The 22,895-nt window shown below is 40.9% G+C and overlaps 2 protein-coding genes across 2 annotated transcripts in view; one reads left to right on the forward strand and one right to left on the reverse strand.

The window, feature by feature from the left end:
- LOC136776796 (netrin-1-like) overlaps positions 1 to 22,895 on the forward strand; it is a 114,186-nt gene that overhangs the window by 12,091 nt on the left and 79,200 nt on the right.
- LOC136776797 (uncharacterized) lies at positions 18,158 to 19,331 on the reverse strand. Its single transcript, XM_066732647.1, has 6 exons — positions 19,296 to 19,331; positions 19,174 to 19,202; positions 18,899 to 19,103; positions 18,687 to 18,836; positions 18,410 to 18,616; positions 18,158 to 18,296 (listed from the first exon to the last, which is right to left on the reverse strand). Exons 3-6 carry the CDS (start codon positions 19,041 to 19,043, stop codon positions 18,217 to 18,219), a joined length of 582 nt encoding a protein of 193 aa, XP_066588744.1. The 5' UTR covers positions 19,044 to 19,103; positions 19,174 to 19,202; positions 19,296 to 19,331; the 3' UTR covers positions 18,158 to 18,216.

Below are 22,895 nucleotides of genomic sequence, written 5' to 3' on the forward strand. Positions count from 1 at the left end.
TAAACAAAAAATCCAACTTCCCACCTTCCTTCGATCGTGATCCAATTACGCGCCGCGTACCTTACCAAACCATCTTTTTCCCACTCCTTCCCACCGAAATCCTCCAGAGACTTTCGCCATTTCTATTTTCTCCCGAGTTTTCCAATGGCTTCCGGAAAACGGTACTTCGTATATACCCCCCCCCCCCCTCCCTAACCTCTTCATCGTTTATATTCCGACATTTAATTTTCCTAAAAGACTTTGATAACGGACGATTATCGCGCACGCTCGTGCCTCTTCATCTTCTTCTTCTTCTTCCTCTTCGGCAGATCCATCCGTCGGAGATCCCAAAGGAAAAACTACTTAATCCGCGCTGCTAACCAACAACCTGAAATGCCACTCTCCTCTCGATAGGAGCAACGTTAAAGAGATTTCTCACGTGCACGCGCGTGATCCAACAGAGATAGACGTCATATAATAATTTGCCTGGTAGATCGATCAATCAACGCGGCGGCTCCCAATATTCTATTTTCCACTCGAGCGCACCTCCGTGGAACGCCAATGGGAATGAACAAAATGACGAGGAAAAAGCGAGAAAAGAAATCAATAATGGATATCCTCCTGCGTGATTCATTTATACGGATTTCTTCATTCGTGGTCCACGCTGCAACCTCGCGATGGAATTAGGAATATCGAGGAAGAAGATGAAGAAAAAGAGCGTGGCGCGTATGATTGATCGCACGCAGCGCTCGGAGTTTCTTTGTAAACGCGAGACGTTGGGAATGACGACCCGGTGACCTTGAGTCTTTCCCTTTGACTTTTTTCAAGATGCTCAATGGTCGTTCGATAAATTGGTCGCATTGTCTCGGCTAGATTGAACGGTCAATCACACACGAGCAGGGATTGAAAGGAAAGTGGAGGTGGGGAGAGGGGGGGGGGGGGGTCTCTCAGAATCCTTTGTGACCGCAGCAGCCTCTCGCTCGATCTTGCGGAACACCAGGACTACGAGATGACGTATCGCTCTCTAACGAAGACGGACCCGTACGCGCGTGCCGCCTTCGTTCCCTCGAAATTCAAACACTGTTTCGAGGTACCTTTGTGTGTTCTCTACTATATATATATATATATATATATATATATATGTATATAGAAATACTGGCTTGTGACAATTTGCATATTTTTGCGGTTTAATCAACGTGCTTCGATTTAAATAATATTGAGAACAATTGATTGGTATAAACGCGTTAAAAATTGCAATAGCGAATTTATACAATATATTTTACCGAGTGAAATGACGGTTGAAAAGATTCGAAGAAAGAATTGGTGAAAAGGCAGAATTATGAAAATAATTCAAATGATTTTCAAAGATGATATATAGATCGATCAATTGTTTCGTTTTTTATTATCTTTTGGTTATACTCCCTTAATTTCAATGTTAAATATTTGACTGATATCAAAACTTAATTTTCATGCATAATACAGTATATTTTAGCGAGTGAAGCGACGGTTGAAAAAATTCGAAGAAAGAATTGGTGAAAAAGTAGAATTAGAAAAATAATTCAAAGGCTTTCAAAGACGATACATAAATCGATCAATTATTTCGTTTTTATTATCCTTCCCTTATATTTCCTTAACTTCCACACAATTCTCATAACATTTCCAATAATTTCCTCCACGATCCACTCGCAAAATTTTCCCGTAAAAAAAATTAAGAGCCAAAGATAAAAATACCACAAAACTTGAAAATCTCTACAAGAAAACCCAAATAATCCGAGCGTGTAGAAATTATAAAGTCGCGTGTGGCTGAAGAGATTTCGAATCAATCGTCGACGCAAGTTACACGAATTGCTATACCCGTAGACGTCGAGGCTTTTCTTTTGACCGTGATTCGACACACACACACACACACACAGTAACGAGGCATCGCGAACGCAGCATGTCCGATGGCAGAGGGGAAGTGTGTCAAAATAATAATCGCGAGGAGGAGAGGCGTGCGTTGTTACGCCTCGTGAATATTATGCTTTGACCGTGGCTCGACGTCGTTCATCTTCCCGCGGGAATTCCCGTAGCGAGCTGCAATAACAACGAGCCGCTCGAAAATCAGGTCTCCTCGCTACTATTGTACCTATTATACGTATACGAATACTATATATTTCCGGGCTAAAGGAGGACTTTTATAGCCCGGCCCGTATGACGGAGAACGCTGCAGAGCGTGGCAGCACCGGGCCACCAGGGGCCGTGTTTATTTTTCAGCCGTGGAATTTCGAGAGAGATGCACGCGTTTCTTCTAACGAGACCCCTCGATCATCGTTCATCCAGAGAAACATCTATATTCCTTCCACGGTAGCTAATTGCAGCTATTTTTTCACTCCCTCCCTCCTTCTAACACACAAATATAAAGTCCTTTGAATATTCCAGTGTAGAAAAAACATTCAACTTCTGACTCGCGAGAATTCCCAAACCGTTTGATCGGTTTTGTGCGTGTGGTCCAGCTGTCCGTGTAGGATCGGTCAACGGTTCTTCCTCCACAGTACATTCGCCATATTCTCTTTTGTACCGAATGTTCTGACTGGACGGGTAGTCTGGAGAAAAAATAAAGGTCGATCGCGCGTTCTCTTCTATTCAATGTTTATTTTTTAACCTTGAAGAGAGGGAGGTGGGGGGTGCGAGTTGAAGCGGTGTTTTCGGATCGATCCTCTTTTCAATATTTATAAACTCGTGATAGCGAGTTTTGCTCGACCTGAAGATTTTGCTCTTCTCTAAGTTTAAGGGAGGGAGGTGGGGGGGGGGGGGGGGTCACCAGGAGTCACAGTGCCAATAAGGATTAGCTCGGTAGAGAAGTGCGCGGACGATTATTGGCGAAGAAGAATTAAGGTGCGACTGTGACGCTGTGCTCGTTCGCTCGCTGGATCGAGGTGCTTCGATTATTAATGGCCGATAGCCAGGAGGAATGCGGGTCCTGATCTTATCGAACCTCGTAACTGGCACCTACGCCGCGAGTCTCCGCTATCGCGAGATATCGCACCGGTTCACACATGCTTCGTTTATACGCGTGTGTGTGTCTGTAGAAATGCAGTTGCCACGTATTATATTTGAAGGGAGGGGGGGGGGGGGGGGGTAATTTAGACAAATGAAATCCGGAAACGAGACTCGAGTATAATCGAGTAGAGAAAGATTGAAAAATATAGAACCTGAAGAAATAAAAATGTCGCGAGCAACGCTTATTTTCCATCGTTATGAAATTCTCGTATATAAAATTCCGGGGGATCCGAGGGTTCGTCGCGCGTTTTTCCAATTGCTCGGTGCAATAGGAATTCCGTGAATCATTGGCGAGTCGGTGTGTGACACGGTGGTAACGGACGGAGAGAGTGTTTTAGGTGGCTGCTGAGGCTCGGCGAGAATTTAAGGCGTATTGTTGTTTGGATAACGTGGCGTAGCGTAACGAGTTGTCCGACGACGCGTTGGTAGGCGACCACTCTTCGCTATATATATATATAAACATGTTCTTGTGTGAAAAGAATTCTGCCTTATCAACCACTCGACGATTACCACTCGCGATGTTGCGAGATTTCAAACGAACCCTGTGGCAACTCGCTTTCCTTCCTTCGTTTCAAAACGCGTGAAAGTCGATTTTACTCTTACCTTGGCGACCGTTAAAATCGACAATTTCTAAGGTAAACACTCGAGAGAGGTACTCTGCATTCCGTTACACGAAGAAACTGGGATATATATTTATCGCACACATACACGTGCAAATGTATGGAATAGTCGAATATTCGGTTATCCAATCGGAAGGTCGAGCAGCAAAATTGCCAAGCCATTAGCATCCGCAGAACGCGCACTCCGAACGGTACAAGGCGTAAGGTATAAGCGGCCAGACGGGATCTTGAAGAGAGCGGAACAAAGGTGTGTATATATAATACGTTGAGAGAGAGAGAGAGAGAGAATAAAGGGATTTGTTGGTACAACTATCCCGACGGGACGGCAAATGTGCCACAGGTGTCTTTTCTTCGTGGCTGCGCCAAGGAGAAATCCCTGGATCGGGCGATTTCAAATTGGTAGCTATAGTACCACTACCACCGACACTACCAGCTTTCCCGTATAGTTCCATTCCGACTACAATGATGAGGCTCGAGCGTGAAAAGCCGTTAAGGGAATCCCGAGGGTCTACACTGTGTGTGTGTGTGTGTGTGTGTGAGGTACCAGTGTCCAGGAGCAGTAGTAGCTATAGCGCTCTCTCCTTAAGAGAGAGAGAGAGAGAGAGAGAGAGAGGTGAGAATCCAAGGGTAGAGCGTCCATTGTTGAAGAGGGGACCAAAAGGCTGGAAAGCTCCGAGGACACCCATGACGTTGCGGACCATGTGTGTGCGTGGGAGAGCCGACACACAGTCATAAAAAGTGCCTAATCCCCATGGAACATGCGTGTCCTCGACATATGCAAGTACGATGCTTTCCGAAACTTTAAAATCGCCGTTAAATCAAATCCCTCTCCGTAGCTTTTCTCCGCGCGTCACGCACGTTTCGGGTTTCTTCAGGTACGTGCAAGGATATGGAATTTGTACCAATACATGTGTATACATAGCAATATGGTCGTGCGATAAGGGAAAACTCGTGTGTCGCTGTTTGCTCGTCAAAACACCCCCCCCCCCCCCTTTTCTCTTCAAGAACTGGAAATAATCGACCCCCGTGAAAATAAACGAAACCAACGCGGAAGATAAACGTCTGAGCCAAAATCAGTTATCGTTACACGGACGCGAGTGTTTGTCCAGAAACACTCGACGCAACGTTCGGATCCTCCGGAAAATCTCGGAAAATCGCTTCTCCGATCCAACTCGGGAAAGTTGATTTATTTCGATGACTATTGGGTTTTGCTCGAGTGTATTCGTGCCGGACTTTGGGCTTGACTCGAATCTCCAGTCTCTGCCTGCGTGGTCCCCCACCCTCCAGACACGGGTCTAACATATGTGCATAGGATTAGCCACTATTTTCAGAGCTTTCCAGGATACCGCGCGCCTCGCCTCTTCGGCGATGTTTCATTTCATCGGGATGAATATCGAGGACTCGATCTCTGAAAATAGTACGTCTATCGAACTATGTACTTCGCAAGGCGAGGACCCTTTGGTTATAAGTTTGCTTCGGGTGTGTATCAACATGGGCCAAGATGTAAAATATCGAATAAACTTTTCTATTTTCAGATTTTTGCTTATTTCACCATATATATATATATATATATAGTGTGTAAGAATTATTGACTTTGATATAAATTTGAGGAGGACAATGAGGATTGTTGAGGGAAATTAATTGGCGTGCAGTACATATAAGGGGGGCACGCGCTCCTGGATTCTTTAAGAATCCCAAGTGATATGAAGGGATCGAGCGGATGGAGACGCGTGGTTGGGCGATATCGTTTCATTAGTATTCACGATCGCGGCCATTTCACGCGGCTGCGGGGCCCGAGACCGATCGAGCCGAGACACTCGTTTATTTTCACTAATTAATTCGAATTTATCGGCACCGATAGTGCGTGCTGCCCGATCCAATCCGTGGCAGCAACGTTCGTGCTGGAATCTCACCAGGGAAAAACTTTCCACGCTGCGCCATTTTCTTGTTCGACTTTTTCGCCATTTCCAGACGTGTCTCTAATTAATACCTTTCAGATCCTGCTAATCAACTACAAAAAGGCAGCCTTCACATTTGGAAGTCACGCCATTCCTTATAACCTGCTCCTTCCTGCCTGCCTATCTGCTCTTCCAACTACATTAATCTGTAAAATATTACACGTGCTGAGGCCAGCGTTAATCGAGCTTCGATTAGATATATATATATATATATATATATATATAAGGTGCCTCTGGTATCGCTAGGATTTTCCAAGTTACGAGTGCATTTTCGGTGACCTTGAACCAAAATACACAAGAGGAAGAAGTGGCCAGAGTGGGAACGTTAAAGTTGGATTTATGGAGGAACAAATCGAAACGATCCGACGAATCGCTCGTTTTAACGAGACCAATTTATTTGGCCGACGATCGCTACGTCGAAACCCGAAGCAATCTATGTGTACAGTTTTTCAATCCCGAGTGAAATACCACGTGCAACTGGATAACCATTGTATATATATATATATATATATGCTGGTGAACAACGGCAGTTGTACAAAATTGGTAAAAAAAATGTGCACTCTTATCGTGGTCATCTCGGTTACTCCTTAATGTAAACATTATTCCATGCACATAAATTTATAATTAAGCTTACACTCGTTCAAAGCCATATCTCTGACATGTTAATTAGCGTGAGTGAAGCTTCGCTTACATTGATCCGTCCACGCTGCAGCCTATAATTTACATATCACGAAGAAAAAGGTGAAAACTCCATTACGCCTTCTTATAGTACCTATCGCTGTTATTACCGTCCATTTAAATAACCTTCTAACGACGTTAAAATTTCAATCCGCGGCCGCCATTACCGATGCCGTGTGTGCCCCATTCCTATTTACCGTCTACTCTCTTCTATGCTCCCTCGAAATACACAGTCTTCTAAATAACTTGCCTTTTTTTTTAATCGCAATAGTATTTTCTCTATTATTCTTGTTTATGTGTTATACTCGCTGTGAGGTGAACAATAAAAATTGTGAGCGAAGCGAATTTTAAGTTTTTTGTTTCTACGAATTTTGTTACGAGCGATCAATTATTGAAATCCAGGAATAACGATCATCCCCCCCCCCCCCCTCAGTCGTCATTTGGGAAAACCACCAGTCGATATTTTCCACTTCATACGCGAACGTCGCGGAATCAAGAAAAGTTTGACTTATCGTTTCGCGCACCTCGAAGGAGTTTCGCGGGTAATTATTACCCGTTGCGAGGCGAATTATAGTATATTCCCGATAAACACGCGATTCTCCAGCGAGAACGCGCTTTTCGCTGGTTGCTCGAATAAAATCCACCTGAATTACGAGCTCTGCCTATTTTAACACACGCCATTTTAATTATCAGCGATATTATTATTACGTGGCGAGTATCGAGAGGCTCGTACTTTGTGGATGGAGGAAAATATATGTGGATATTCAGTGTAGCTATATATATATATATATATATATATATTAACGACGAGGACGCAAGGAGAAGCGAGACATTTTTAAGCTCAAGGTTATTTATTATCTTGATAAATCAACGTTGGTTCGATCGCTGAAAAATTATTTACCTAAAAATGACTGGATCGAGATTTCTGCGAAGCGCTGGCAAGCTGCTTGAGGTTACGGCTGTGTTTTGTTTGTGTTTCGCTCGCGCGGAGCTGCGAGAAAAAAGAAAATAAACAAACGTCTTACGCGGAATTGGCCACGAAAGGTTAATCAGAATGGAGGAGCATCGGTGAAATTCTACGGATTTTTATTCGCTTTGTTCGGCTGTTCGGACGATAAGCTCGGTAGTAAAGAAAGCATGGGAGAGAGCCGTAGCGTCCGATTAATCACCAGGACGGAAAGGATTAAGAAAGGTTTGGCCCTTCTCGAAGGAGATTGGCCGATTGGACCCTACCCTCGCCTCGCCTCGCCTCGCCGTTTCTGTACCAACGACTGTCAAGCAAAAATCCTACCTACTTTAAATTCTCGTTACCCTCTCCCCCCCCCCCCCCCCTCTTCCATTACTAACCTAACTTTAATGTGACTTGTAAGAAAGGGGGGGGGGGGGCTCTACATATTAAATTAGAAAAGTATACCCGTGCATATTCCAAGTTTTTCTCTCTCGACGTTGGATAAAGGAAACATACTGAGGAATATGGAACGTAATGGAAAAGGTTGGAAGCATCCAGAAGAGAGATTAGTCGGTTTAGCAGCAGCGAAAGACGAAAAGACTCGCTTAAATCGAGATTATTTGCTTTTTCGCGCAGAGACTTCTTCGAAGGTGTTCCCTGACTGAAACCAAACGCGCCTCTTGGGACTCGAAGGAAGTCGACTCGATCGTAAAACCGAGGATCCACCTTGTCGTGCATTCAGCCGCCGGCGAAACGATGACTAATGACTGGGCCGCGGTCGCGCGGGCGCTCTCGCGCGCAGCCAATCTCCTGATTGAATTTATCCTCTTTGTCTCCTAACCTAACCTTCACCAAGCCGTATACGGAACGAAACTTCAATCTCACCGATATTCATCCGAGGAGAAAAAAACTGCGTCAGCAATACACTTAACCACACTTTGTTGCTATGTAGCTTTTCGGTAGAAAAACAAGACCTTGAATCATCCGTCTTTGTATATAGAACTGCGGAGGAAGGCGATCGAGCGGCGCGTATGGGAGGAGCCAGAGGGCGCTGCTTTCCAAGATGGCGGCGCGCGCGTCGTCCACCTCACGCTTTTACCAGCGTCGCATTCCTGTACCACGTTGAATCGGCCAATTCCAACCCGCGCATCGTTCACCTACAGTTTGAACCAATCAAATTCGATCGTCATTTGTGAATTTTATCAAACGCGTGTTTACGCTACGAGCTTGGGAAGTGCGTGCGTAGCCTAATACGGACGTGCCAAGTGCAGCGTGTAGGGACCCTTGGCAGTTTGATTTGGCAGAGTAAACAGTGGTGCAGAAGAGCTGAGGGGTACGGTTACTTAGTGAAAGAATGAGAGAGAGTGAGAGAGAGAGAGAGTTCACACACGTGTCGAGCACAAAGAGCATTCGGAGGCTGGAGGACGAGTAAGAATCGACCTAGGCTGCGCTGCGCCAGCTAGCAGAAGCTGCTAATCTACTTTTTGCCCTGGGGTGAGAACGTGGCCCTGACACGCCACTGGGGTCTTTTAGCATTGCGGGAAAAGCGAGAGTTACCCTGCCTTCCTAGATTCCGCTGCCCCGAGCAACGTCAATCCTCTATACATATATATATACAAACCCCGAACCACTCTTTCTCTCTTCAGGAAGCAAAACCACCAATCTCACAACAGTTGCATCGCGCAATTTCAACATCCAAAACAATAACGACAAATTTGCAAACAAATCGCTGCTCCTCCGGCAGAACGGCGACCGCGCGCTCCTATACACGGTAAACGCTAATTCTCCAGGGGATTTCGTCTTTCGATTTTCATTTATATGGGTTATCCGGACCCCTTTAATCGAAAATAAATATCACCACCAACACACAGACACACACACCCTCAAATTCTGTGATCCTCTTTATACTCTGCTATATCCCAACCATTTATACCCGACGTATCACTCTCCCATCGACGTTATAATCGCGTGCTAGGGAGAATAAGGGACGCCCATATCAATTCGTCTCGGTGCAGAGAAAAAAATAGAATACTGAAGAATTTTTCTAGATCGTTCCACGCAAGGTGAATTCTCACCAATTTCCATCCGCGTCCAACGTTCCTCTCGTTATTGTCTTCTTCGGTAGAGCGTATCGGGCGGCGGAACATCTTGGTAAGTCGCGTCTCCTCTAATAATATGCGAGACATTAAATCCTCGTACCACTTTGCGAACGTGCACACGTGGGCGTCCTCGCGCGACAATGCACCCGTGAAACTGCTAAAGAGTCTCGACAGCAAAAATATCCCAGCTGCACGTACATATATCCCGTATATTCCTCTTATCGAACATCGTATAACTCCACTGCTGCTGTTATTTCAGAAAAAAGGGGGGATAAGTGTTTACATTTTTTCTCCTCAGCTCGATCACACAAACCTTTTAATTGACGAACGGACGTTTTGCAAGAGTGTACGACACAGTTGCGTGGTTCCATCGTATACTTCAGGAAAATACCCAAGAAAAACATCACACACACATATATAAGTGTGCGAAATTGGGACTTGTCAGATAAATGGCTTAATTGGCAAAATGTAGAATTCGTTGCAACGATGACAGGATTGATCGGTGGTGGCAATACTTTTGCTGGCTCCGGGAGATGTGTCGGGGTTGCCGAAGCGTGAAGAGGAAGTGGGGTCAGGCACGGCATCGCATAGGATCGCATGTCAAGGAACCAAGCGACTCGACTCGATGCGACGCGACGGCCACACCTTCGAATCTCGCTGCGACAATCTCACCGCGTCTAAAGACCGGAACGCACGATTCATTAACTTTGGATAGAGGTTCGTGCATGCGCGATTAATGCGCTATCGTTTCGACGATAACGCCGCTCGCTTATTAAAAGCACTGGCGACCGTCCGCAGGCTCGGTCCGAGCTGCTAAGACACTCCGTATAAACGCATTTCCATACTTTTCCCATTATGTTCCTTCGGACAGGATCCGAGTCTCCGTCTCTCTGCCTCTTCAGCATCTCGGTCGCATTCTTTCGTCCTTTCGCGCGGGCGTCACGCACCTTTGCCAAGGCGAGCCGTAAACACAGTTTTTCAATCTGCTCTGCAATTCAATTTCTCGCCTATCAATGATTGATAATGTCTTGCTATATATATATATTGAATTAGGAGGGAGCAACGCGCGCTTGGCTTAGCAAGGTCAAACGTGTACGGAGCTGCGAGATCGATGGAGCAGAAAATGGAGGAAAAAAAAGATGGGATCGGAAAGCGGAAGAAGTTGTAAGGCCACAGCTGGCTTGGTAGAAGGAGAGAGGGGAGGGGAGCGTTTAGTGATTCGTCAGGGCCGCGAGGAGGATTTCGATGATCGGACCCCGCGCGCGCCTACGAAATAATAAGCTGCAATTTTCTGGACGAGTAACGTTGACCCCTCTGGCGTATACCTATATATATATATATATATATGCTACGAGGATTACTTTGCGCAAAATTCTCTCCATATGCTGCTGTAACGTATACTCGTGTCTTGTATATATCGAGTGGCGCCAATATCGATGCTCCATCGCCTGATTATTTTTTGTCCTGCGAAACTCGCTATTGAATTATATTCGAACGAATGATTTTGAATGCACGATGCATTGGAGAGGAAGAGAGAAAATTGTATAATTGTGACGTCGCGCAGGAGGAAACAAAGACAAGAGCATTTTGATTCTAAATTACGGGGAGATTAAAGCTGTTATTTGTGCAGCAGGAGAGTACAATGGCCTGAGGAAATGATCGGTGATCCGCGCAGGACGCTCTCTATATATATGTATACATGTATATGTATAGTGTGTTCCGCTGCAGATGGATGACGGCTAATGCCTACGAGAGCCGAGTCTCTGCGGAATGCATATTAACGTCCGATATTACTTTATGAATTTCGGTATATATATATATATATATATAGTACACGCACGCTAGCGTCCATCTTCTTGCATCAGCTTGCGGGCCAAATGGCTCCGGCCAATAATCCGTTCGAGTTATGCGTTATTGTTGAAAACGCATCGCCCGGAAGCCGCCGGTGAACCAGCCGCAGGAAGCGGCTCCAGGTAGCCGCGTTATTCACCACCAACTTCGCTCGAAATTAAACACGCGCGCGATGCTATTTGCCGCATGTGAAACTAATTGAGACCAGGTCGTTTCGTATCCAGCCTATATTCACGCCTTACACGAATATCGCACTGCCTACTCGCTAGAATTTACCGCGATTATTATCATTATTGCGTTATATTCGCTAACGTTTCGAGCCCATTTCTTTCTGCTCTGTAATAGTGCAATGTAGTAAAGCGTTATGCGCAATTTTAATCTTGCAATCGTCTCAAGAGGAAGCGTGCGAGAGTTACGATTCACTTGCGAAGGCTAAAGTTTACGCTGGGAGCATTGTTGAATGTTCGTTGATTGTACATATAGGTATTACTGGGAGAAAAAATTCTTTAAAGTGCTGTAAATCTATTTTAATTGAAAGAAAATAGAATGCAGTAAACTAAGCCATCAATGGCTTTAACCTTTTACGGTAGGTTATCGTTGACCGTTATATCGATCACCATCACTGTCTACTTGCACGTTGTTGATGAATTTAAATCTTATGGTCAAGATTTTCAAGTGTATTTGTGTTGTACAATATAACATTTTTAATGATTTACAACGCTATCTATAGATTATCCTTACTATTTTTGTGTAAGTTCCACTGATTTAGAAGACTATATATATGTGTGTGTGTGCGTGTGTTTGATAAAAATATATATTTTTATGATTTACCTTGAATTCTTGCGCAACTCGAACAACGAAAATAGACCTGGAATAGGTTATTCCTTGCCAAGTGTAATATACTCTTAAAGCGACTGTTTATTTGTATTCCCCGAAACGGGACATTGGTCGACTTTTCGTGTTTGTTTATTTTTCTCGTTGGCTCTAGACTCTACTGTGCGACTAAAATCGTCGTGTTTCTTTATAACTCGCAGTTCTTGGAAATGTTTAGAAACAGGACAATCTCGGGTGACAAATCCTTAGCACAACTCTATGCATAACCTACAAAAAAAAAAAACTGAAAGCATAGTAAATATACAAGTATAATACAACATGTATCTTACCAGATGAGAATCCATTCAGGATTATCCTACACTCGGTTATATTTCATAAAATTGACGTAATCGATATTAACCCTTGGTATCGTCGTGAGTGATGAACGATGTATTTAGGAACGGTACGGATTATCCGTTACTCCAAGCGAACGACATATATACATACGTTACAAGGAAAAAAGCTGTGTTTAGTTTTGGAAATGGAAACTTTGGACAAATGGATAGGATGATGAAAAGTAATTTTTCAGTTAGCCAAGGTCTTTTTGAGTATTCCCATCGCGTGGTTATAATATCACCTCACCGAAAATATATTGACTTCACGGCGTGTTCTAGACGCCTCCGGAGGATGAATTTCCAGGCTTGTTTGTAAACATATCGCTCTCGGTAAATGCAGCCTTGCTATAAATTCAGGGACGAGCTTATAACGCAAATTTACAGAGTAAACTAAACTCTCGATGTTCTCCTCTCTCGTTACGAAATTAGGTCGTCATTATTACACAGGGAAACTCGCGTGATTTTCTCCATCGGTTTTCCACTGGGAAAACTTTAAATGTACCAACACAATACATACATATATAGCACTCTGCAGAGAGAAATTAAAAAGTAGAAGCAGCTCTGTAGCAATCGAGTGGTTGTCGAAACCGTCGCGAGACTTCGTACACACGAGGATGTTTAGTCTTTGTCATATCGAAGCGCGTGTGTCGACGTCGTTACTCACACACACGCGCGCGCTCGCCCGCGCGTGTATATACACTACCAGTCGACAAGTGCGGCGCGCGTTTACACAGTAAATATATCAATGAATTTACGATCGAGCTTGATCCCTAATGGCCTCGCAAACAGATCCTCGTCGTGGAATGCGATGCTTTCGTTCTCGCGCGATGCATTCGAGCCCTCCGCAGCCTCCGTATAGGCTTCTTCCTCGTGAGAAAGTGCCGAGCGTAAGAGACCCTCGGTTATCAATCGCGCGTATGCTATATATATAAGAGTGTGTTATATACATATATATATATATATAAGTACACGCGTAATTCTTATAAAATGGACCAAGACTTGTAGAATCGAATTAAAATTTCAATAAAAATTACTCATTTAACAAATTCTAATTTTTCCTCTCGCACACAATATTATTATTATATATCTCAGTAAATATTACATATAATAAAATCGAGCCTTCGATTTAAGATTCCCGTGTGGACGTTGCAACCAGTGAAATATTCGACGCACACCCGAAGAGATTTATAGAAAACGCGAGTGGAAAAAGCGTGGAAGGGAACGTTTGGCTTTTTTCTAATATTTCATTAACTCTCCCTTGTCCATTCGCTATATTTATAGCCATTGTTTTCTTCATTCGGTTTGGCGCTCGCGCCAGTTCGCTCGCTCGTGGTAGTTGGGTTAAAATTGAAAGAAAAGCTGTACGGGAGAGGGGGTGGCGCGCGCAAAGTCACTCTCCGCAGCACTATATACCTGATACACACACACACACACACACGGGCGGAGCATTAGCTTTTAGCGCACGCCGGAAAAAGTGGGCCGACAACGTCGAAAAATCATTGGGAAATTACCGTTGCGAGGCCATTAGTGCAATTTTTTTTATCCGACCCCTCGCCTTTTGCCCCAGTGCTGCAGTGCAAAACATTGTAAAAAGAGGTCGTGGAGCGAGCCGTAGTTTCCCGCTTCACACACACATATGCTCACACCTTTTCCCACTTACACAGCCCCCCCTCCCCCCTATATAAATGTTCGATCTTTATCGCACACGTTGCTCCTACAGGACGAATCTGCATCGAAGGACCTTCTCCCGAAGGTGACGGTCCCTGTTCCCGCGGGATACACAGGTTCCACGACACCGCGTGCTTAATTTCTTCAAAGGAAGAATTTCGGACGCGGTCTCCCCAGTCCCCTCCTCTTCATCCTCCACTTCGGCGTCGCTCCAATAATACATTTAGCCGGAAAGAGCAGCGGAGCACGCGCGCGTCTATAGACCCGGAGAACCGTTGTTCGCGGTATTGTTCCAAGATAAGACGCGCGTGCTCGTGACTCTCTGGACCGTCTGGCAAACTAATGGAGACTCGTAAAGAAGGAAACGACTAGCGCGCGGGGGCTAAATAGAGGCGAGTCGGTAGCCGTCTAATCGCCACGAATCTGTCGCCACTCGAGATCCAATCACCGACGACTCCTCCTCTAGGTGCTTGCACGAGCGGCCGCCTACGCCTCGTCCCATCGACGATCGGTGAATTTTGGACACCACCACCCCCCCCCCCCCCCTCCCCTCCTAAAGATCCACGTTTCACACAGAGATACTTATCCCACGGTGTGGATCATCGTTATCGCACCGGCCCCATCGATCCCTCCTCCTCCCCCTCACATTTTTCTTCCCCAGTCCATATACATATATATATGTATAGCACTACCTGCTCTTCCAATTTCACAGCTCACCGAACTGCGCTGCTGCTCCGCTACCACTGCTTTTTTAACCCTCTAATTTATGGAGAGACGAGCGGCCTCCTCCGCAGTCTCGACCCAACTCGCACGCCACCGAGAAAAATCCAATCGAAGCGGAGATTTTCGGCAGAAGCCAACGATCAATCCGGTATCCTCCGGGATAAATGTTATATGTGTGTATAGATGTGGAGAGCGTAGGTGACGCGGGCACAAAAATCAGTTGCTGATTTTGCAAAGTACACGCTTCGTTGGGAAATTTGTTGGAGTCGTGCGATGGAATCCGGGGAAAACTGTGCGTGGTAAGCCAGTCACGTAATTCTCTCTCTCTCTCTCTCTCTCTCTCTCTCTCTCGCGCGCGCGCGCGCGGTTACGTGCTGTGGGCTTTGCGAGAGACTGCCTGGCGAATCATCGAAAATCGACCAACTCTCTACTTATATATATACCTAACCAACCACTCGACTTCCGGAGACCCCGGGGATCGATTAGTCCCGACGAATCTTCCCACTTCCTCCTCGCAGCGTCCATTGAACGTTGTTGATGTTTCAACAATTTGCACTCGGTTACTTTTTTAAAGCCACGCTTGACTATATATATATATATATATATATATATATGATAAAGGCGCGAAGATAAATGACCGTTTGAACATATCGCACTCTCTCAATTATCTCCAGAGGAATTTTCTTCGGGGACCTAACGCGATCCTTATTCCTGTACCCAAAGGTCGTAAACACGGGTTTTCCCCGAGGAGTTTCGTAAATCTGCCAACGCAAGAAGGCAGCCAAGGGATAGAGCTATATCTATATATGGGAGAGACAAAAAAAACGAGTCCAAGAGAGACTAGACACGTGTGTGTATTCCTATATAGTCGCGGTCAAAGAGATTGGAGACTGCAGGAGGAAACCCAGTGTGGTCCTTGCGTGGTACACCTATATATACTAGTTTCCTCCAGTTGGCAATATCACGAGACTCTCCACTTATTTCCAAAGACCCGAGAATTCCCGAAAAATACGTGAAACGACGCATAGCAGAGCTTCTCTCCTTACAAGAGTCCAGCAGCTTTGTCCTTCTCAATTTTCTCCAAATTTTAACCATTTACCTCGACTCCTCTTCTTGGAATCGTATATATATATATATATATATAGTAGCAAATTTTGTTCTATATTAATTTTGATGTTTTGCAAATCCGGAGGAACGGAGAGCGATCGGTGCGCATGGGAGCAATGAAATTTTTCGGCTGCGAAGTTTAGCCAGTCTCCAATTGGTGAGGGAGAGAGAGAGAGAGAGTAGAGTTTCGCCGTCCGTGCGCGATTCGGAATATTTCACATAGCCGACAAATTTTACGAGACTCCCCGGAGGCTTTACGAGCGGCTATGAAAGATCAAGCGAACCGAAGCTGACTCGGACCAAGGATATTTATTATCCTGCGAGAGTCCTGGACCCGCGCGCGCGCGTCAGCGGCCTTTTAGCACAAAAAGTCTCCACCAGACGTATACCTATATATACATGTAGGCATATATCTATGCATTATCTCCTAGACACACACGAACACTGGTGTAACCTATTAGACCCCGATGCCTGCCTTCCTGCGGTCTAATAAACTCTCAAATAGTCTCCCGGCTCAATCCGCGTCCCTCTTCGACGTCAGCAGTCTGCGAAAATATATATATATATATATATATGTATATTTATGCAAGTTGTGCCTTTAAAAATTTAAGAAATCTACCAAATAGTCCCGGAAGACTTCGAAGGATTATTTCGAATTAAATCGAGTCTCCTGTGCAACTATTTATATAAGAAAATCGTTAACTTCCAAAGTGAAACGGTTTCCCGATACCGAGACTGTCGAGTATACAGTATTAAGTGCGAAATATAACCGGAACTATTAAGAACACCATACTGACGAATATCATCGAGGTATAAAATATCTAGTATGTTAGTGGTGGTTGAAAAGAGAGAGAGACGGTAGCAGAGAGTATAAAAGAATACAAGTTTTTATGTATAAAGAAAACTATACAAGCTTTTCTCTGTGTTACAGTCGTAATATTGCGAGAGATAGGAATGCAGTTTGATTAATTCCTTAAAAAAGAGGAAATGCTGAAGGAGAAAGACTAGGGTCGTAGGAAAGGACCTTGATAAGATTGCAGGGAGGAAGGAAATATATATATGGTAGCCACTGTTTGGGTGTGGAAATTGCTTCGATTGTTCATCAACAGTGCATAAACATGTGTGTGTGTGTGTTCTCGAATAACGGCGCGCATCGATCATTCCTTGCGCCAATTAAGCGAGAACCATCCGGTACCACACGAGATGTGTGTCGTACATACTACGCACCACATCATCTCTTATAACTCCACCCTTCGGGGATCAGACGCAGTCTCGATGAACGCATTCCTACCACACGCGTCATTGGCTAAATTGTTCCCCCACCACCCCAAGAACCAATAATAAAAAATTTATGTATATATAGTATATTGTTACGTTTCACGTAACCCGCGTGCAAAATAAAGAAATGCTCGTTCAAATAGAAAACTCAGAAAAACGTTTAATAACAAACGAAACATACAAACTACGCTTTATTGGAAACTATATTGGTCGCTTTTAGAGATACTCGGTACACGTCTAATCGGTAAGACTGTAATCGCAGCTCTGACTGGTTTCACATTCATACCGATGCTCTTTTCGCACCCCAAACAACCCTTGACAACATTTACTATATTTCTCATCCCTCTACGTTCCATTATTCTTCACACTCATCAACTTATATAATTACTAACACATTCGTGCATCCATACACGCGTTCTCTACCCTATTTCCCGAAACTGCTCCATTACAATATATATATATATATATATACCCGAGTCGAAAAATTTGGTCTGACTTTAACCTAAAATTTAGTTCAGAAACAGGCCTTTTAGATACTATAATAGTGACCTGCGTTTGGACTACTTAGGGCCAAAACAGATCAAATACAGGTCTTAGATAGGTGTAAATAAGGTCATGGATGCTAAAATTGCTTTGGCTATTGAGAACAAAGCTGGATTTATACTTTACGGATCCGGACTAGCACGGCACGGCACAGCACATTGGTTGAAGGAGCGTAAACGTAATGAAACGTATTTTCTATATTCCTTCAACCAATGTGTCGTGTCGTGTCGTGCTGATCCAATGCCGTATAGCATAAATTGCAGGCCTTAAAAAATAAATTATTAAGCGATTATTGATAGAGTGTAGTATGCTAGTTTATTCATTTTAATAATATGGATTATATGAAATTAAAATATTGGCAGCTATAATCGTACTCTTATAAAAGAATATAAGAGTACAACTAACACAACTTCAGATATAAATTTCATTTTAATATATATGAAAGCTTGACAAATTTTATCAAATAAATTATTATCGATAAATATCACGCATCTAGAAATTTTTAAATATACGTATCTAAAGATTTTTATACGTGGGATTGCCAGTATGAAAATCATTAATAGCTTCATACTCTTGATAATGAGGCTGGTGATAATCTGAAAAATATTAATATAAAATATTGTTAAATATTTAATTACAGATTATCGTATTTTCACAACTGACGTACCCTAAGCAAAAAATAATTTTATTGCATGGATTATAAACTTACAATTATTGACTAGAGTGGAAGAAGTTGATGCTGAAGGAGCTGCGTTCAATGAAGGTATAGACCAAGGAACTGAATTCGGAAAAGTTAAGGAGGCTGTAGTCCTAGGGGGAACTGAAGTCGAGGAAGTTGAAGGAGCGCTTATAAAGGGATTTTCAGAGCAAAAAGTCCCTTGTGAAATAGAACCGTTTCTATTTATATTATTTAAATCTGAAATTTTTGAAAATTGAAATAATATTTGATTAAAATATTAATTAGAAAACTGTAGCTACTGATATACCTTCGTTATCTCTTAAGTTTGTTTCTTCATTGATAGATTTTTGAGTTACGGTCAGTTTTCTTTTAATTCGGCGATTACTACAAACTTTATTGACGTATTTCGTATATATTACCATATCAAGTATACCATTAGTTTTCTCATTTATATAATCTGGAAAAAGAAACATTTATATATATACGAAACCATTATTATAAAAAATATATCAATATTACCATAAATAGCATTAAATATTCTCCGATCAATTCCTATTTTTTCTCGAATTCCTTTGGCTGTTACATATTGCAGTGACGACCCATAAAATTCTACCAGTAACTCAGATGTTAATCTCTTCCACTTATTGCAATGTTCAAACCCCATATTAATTGCATTTAATCTTTTACTGCATATGAAGACTCCTGAATTTATAGTTAATTCAACCTACAAATTAACATATTTAAGGAAAAACAATTAGAATGGGTTAAACAATTAATATAAAAGTGGAGTGTACCTTTCCTGGAGTATATTTAAAAACTTTTCCTAAAACATGGAATATAAATAAAATGTGAAGCTTTAAAAAAATGAAATTTTCAGAATTAATAAATTTATTTTTAGTTTAATAATATAATTTACCTTAGAAAAATCTTTATTATTATTTCTCAACTTATTTGAATATAGTGTTTTCATATATTTCAAGAGATTTCCATAAAATTTATTATTTCTGGTGTTACTATATGAAGAAAGGTGAAATTGAAATAAAATTTAGTTATAAAAAGTAACGTTGATTAAATAAAGACAGCAATATAAACCTTCTTGAATCAATGGAAAAAATTCATGTATGGTATCTTCTTTCATATTTTTTATCTTATTTACTGATGAATCCATATTATTATTTGAAGAATTATCCATTTCTGATTCTGAAGTACTCCAAATATTTTCATCGTCATTGTCCAATTCCATATCATGAGAATCACATACTTGTAATCCCATACAGCACACTTGACTAAACGTTGTCTTATAGACATCTTTTAGTCATCCGATTGACTCAAAAACACCTATAAGTTGTCTTAAAGCTACTAGGTGCTCTATAGGATGGTGTAGTAGTTGTTGCAGTACTGTTCTTTACAGTAAAGTTTTTTGCCTTTTGATTTTATTTATTAATTGAATTATGTATTATTGAGCTTTCTTTTTTTAGGATGTCTCTCTCCATTTCTAATTGACTCTTCTTTTGAATCTGTCCAACATTTTTATCTGTAGACTTTATGTTATAATTTTTAATCGATCACTTCTTTAGTGAATGTTTTTGTACTGTGATCAATTAAATTACCATCTTTATCTATACTTAAAGTATTTAAAAAATCTTCATCATCTAAAATAAAAGTGTTACTCGATAAGTTTTGCACTTTACAAAATTGACATATGGCTCAATAGCCCAGTAAACACAACATTGTATGTAATATATTAAAGGTTATTTTAATAAATAATGCAATTCAAGTAATTAATATTGTTTTAAATAGATTAACTTAGCATATTTAATATTTAATTGAACTTAGTGATGGTGTAAGTTGTTACAATTTGCATGCCATAAATAAAATTATTCATAGCCCTTGATAATTAGTAAGCGTACTCTATGGAAATAACTTCAGTAAGGATTTAAATTGTTACGTAGACAAATAAAATGGCTTAGCATTTGAATTGTCTTCGTCACATTTGTGAGTGTGTGTGTGACTTCAGTAATGAAATTATTTTAATATAGTATGCTTATTAACTATCAAGTGCGGAGGATACTTTTAAGCATTATATACAATTCTAACAACTTATACCATCACTGAGTTGAATTAAATATTAAGTTAAAATTTCAAGCAAATTATTGAGCAATGCAACTGCATTATTTATTAAAAACTTACATCTAATACATCACACATAATATTGTATTTACTAGGCTATTGAGAGCTTTGATTTGTCTATGCAACAGTTTAAAACATTACTGATATTCTTTCAATACAGTACGCTTACTAATTATCATCAATTGCCATGAATACTTTTATTTAACGCATGCAATTATAACTACATATACCATCCCTGAATTCAATTAAATATTAAGTACGTTAAATTATTGTATCAAACACAATATTAAGCATTTAAATTACATAATTTAGTAAAAAATCACCATTAATATATTACATGTAGTATTATTATAACCTGTATTTACCACCAATTTTAATAATCTTCGCATCATACTGCTTACAGATTCCTCGAATGTCTTTCCATTTTATTTTAACATTACAGCCCTCTCGACGATTTCCTTTTGGAATGCGGTTCAGAGGAACAATATATTGGGTAGCCGACTCTGTGCCCAATAAATTAATGCTAATAAAGGCATTGCTAATTTTAATGTGTATCGGCTGCAAATAATGTTATAGTTGTAATGATGCATTTTTAATATAGAAATACATATAATTTAGATGTTGATTACTTACATGGCAAAAATAAAGTTTCCATGTGTGTACAACAAGCAATTAGTTATAGGCCATGGAAGCATTGGAAGCCATTGTTGCTCACTCAACTAAAAAAATTTAACAAGTTCGAACTGGAAAAGAGGGACCGGTAAAGGCGGACTAGAAAATGGCGGGGACCAGGGAGCGACATTTGTTATTGGCTATTACTTGTAGATCTCACAATTTTATCCAATAGAAGTATGAATTTTTAAAAAGAATTACTAAAAAATTCCATAGCTGTCATCTGGGCTGAATGCACACAATGAGTGCTATATTCAACTGACTCGATCCGCATATGCCGCAGTTAAAAAAGTACGCTGTTTATAACCTACCAATTATTTTTTAAGAAATGTAACTCAATTTTTGTATTTCTTTTTTTTTGGTAGTAGCTTATTAGTTATTAACAGTCATAATACTATAGCCACATTGTATTATAAAATTGTAAGTAGATAAATATTTGAACAAACTGTAAGAGATTTATCATTTAAAAATAAAATATAAATCTGTTGAAGAAGCAAGTATAGGTACATCCACATTTTATAAATATTATTACAAAATAATAACTAAATATCTTTTCGTTCGAAATCCTATGAAAGTAGTAAATTAAAAAATATTGGTTTAATATTTTTGGGGGTTTAAGAATTCATTATTTGATTTATATAAGTTTAAATACATAACGAAAGATTTATGCAACTTTTTACAGATATTATTATAGTCACATATTGGATTAATTTTGTATATTTATAGAAAAATGCGGAAAAGATTTTCGGAACTTACCAATAGAGGCCAATATAAATATTTCAAAATTTTTAATGATCCTTCTACCTCATCTGAGGTATCTATTTCAGCTGTTACTGAAGAAATTGAGAATAACAATGAACCAGATTATGAGTGCTACGAAATGATAGCTGACAATGAAAACTATGATGCTGAACATATTGATCTGGACGAAGATATTCAGGTAACAAATATTGACGAAGATTACGATGATAATAACTACGAAAATATTGCTGAAGACGACGATGATGAAGAAAGCAGCGATGAAGATAATCATCATGAAATGTATAATTATCAGCAAGAACCTTACGATGAAGCTGATCACGAAAATATTGCGGAAGATGACGATAATGATGAAAGCAACGATGAAGATAATCGTGATGATACGCATTATTATTAGCAAAAGCTTTATGATGAAGCTCCACTTACAATTGAACAAAGTTTCATTTTAATTAAAGCCTTTATGATAAAACATAATGTAACCAAATCTAGCGTGGAAGATATTATGCAATTAATTCAGCTACACTGTCCTCAGAGAGGTTTCAAGAAAATTTGAACCCTATAAATTGCAGAAATATTTTAAATGCAAGAATCATCAAATTAGAAAACAGTATTTTTGTACAAAATGTCACTCGTTCGTCAAGGAGAATAAAAAAATTGGTGAAAATTGCAAAATTAAAAGTAAACCAGAATATTTTCTACGACTATCAATAAAAAGTCAAATTCAGAAAATTATACAAAGAGAAGGTCTTTTGGAATTACAGGCTAGATTCAACCGTATACAAAAGCAAACGAGCACAACATTGAAGATATTTATGATGGTAATAAGATATATACAGAAAATAAAGAATTTTTGACTGAAAAGAACAGCATTTCGTTAACATGGTCATCAGATGGGGTATCTGTTTGGCCATTCTACCCAAGAATGAATGAGTTTTACCTTATCGTAAGAGAATTC

Source organism: Prorops nasuta, unplaced genomic scaffold, assembly GCF_024137725.1.
Source record: "Prorops nasuta isolate Cenicafe-Biocafe unplaced genomic scaffold, Cenicafe_Pnas_1.2 PNAS00010, whole genome shotgun sequence".
Classification (NCBI taxonomy): Eukaryota; Metazoa; Arthropoda; class Insecta; order Hymenoptera; family Bethylidae; genus Prorops; species Prorops nasuta.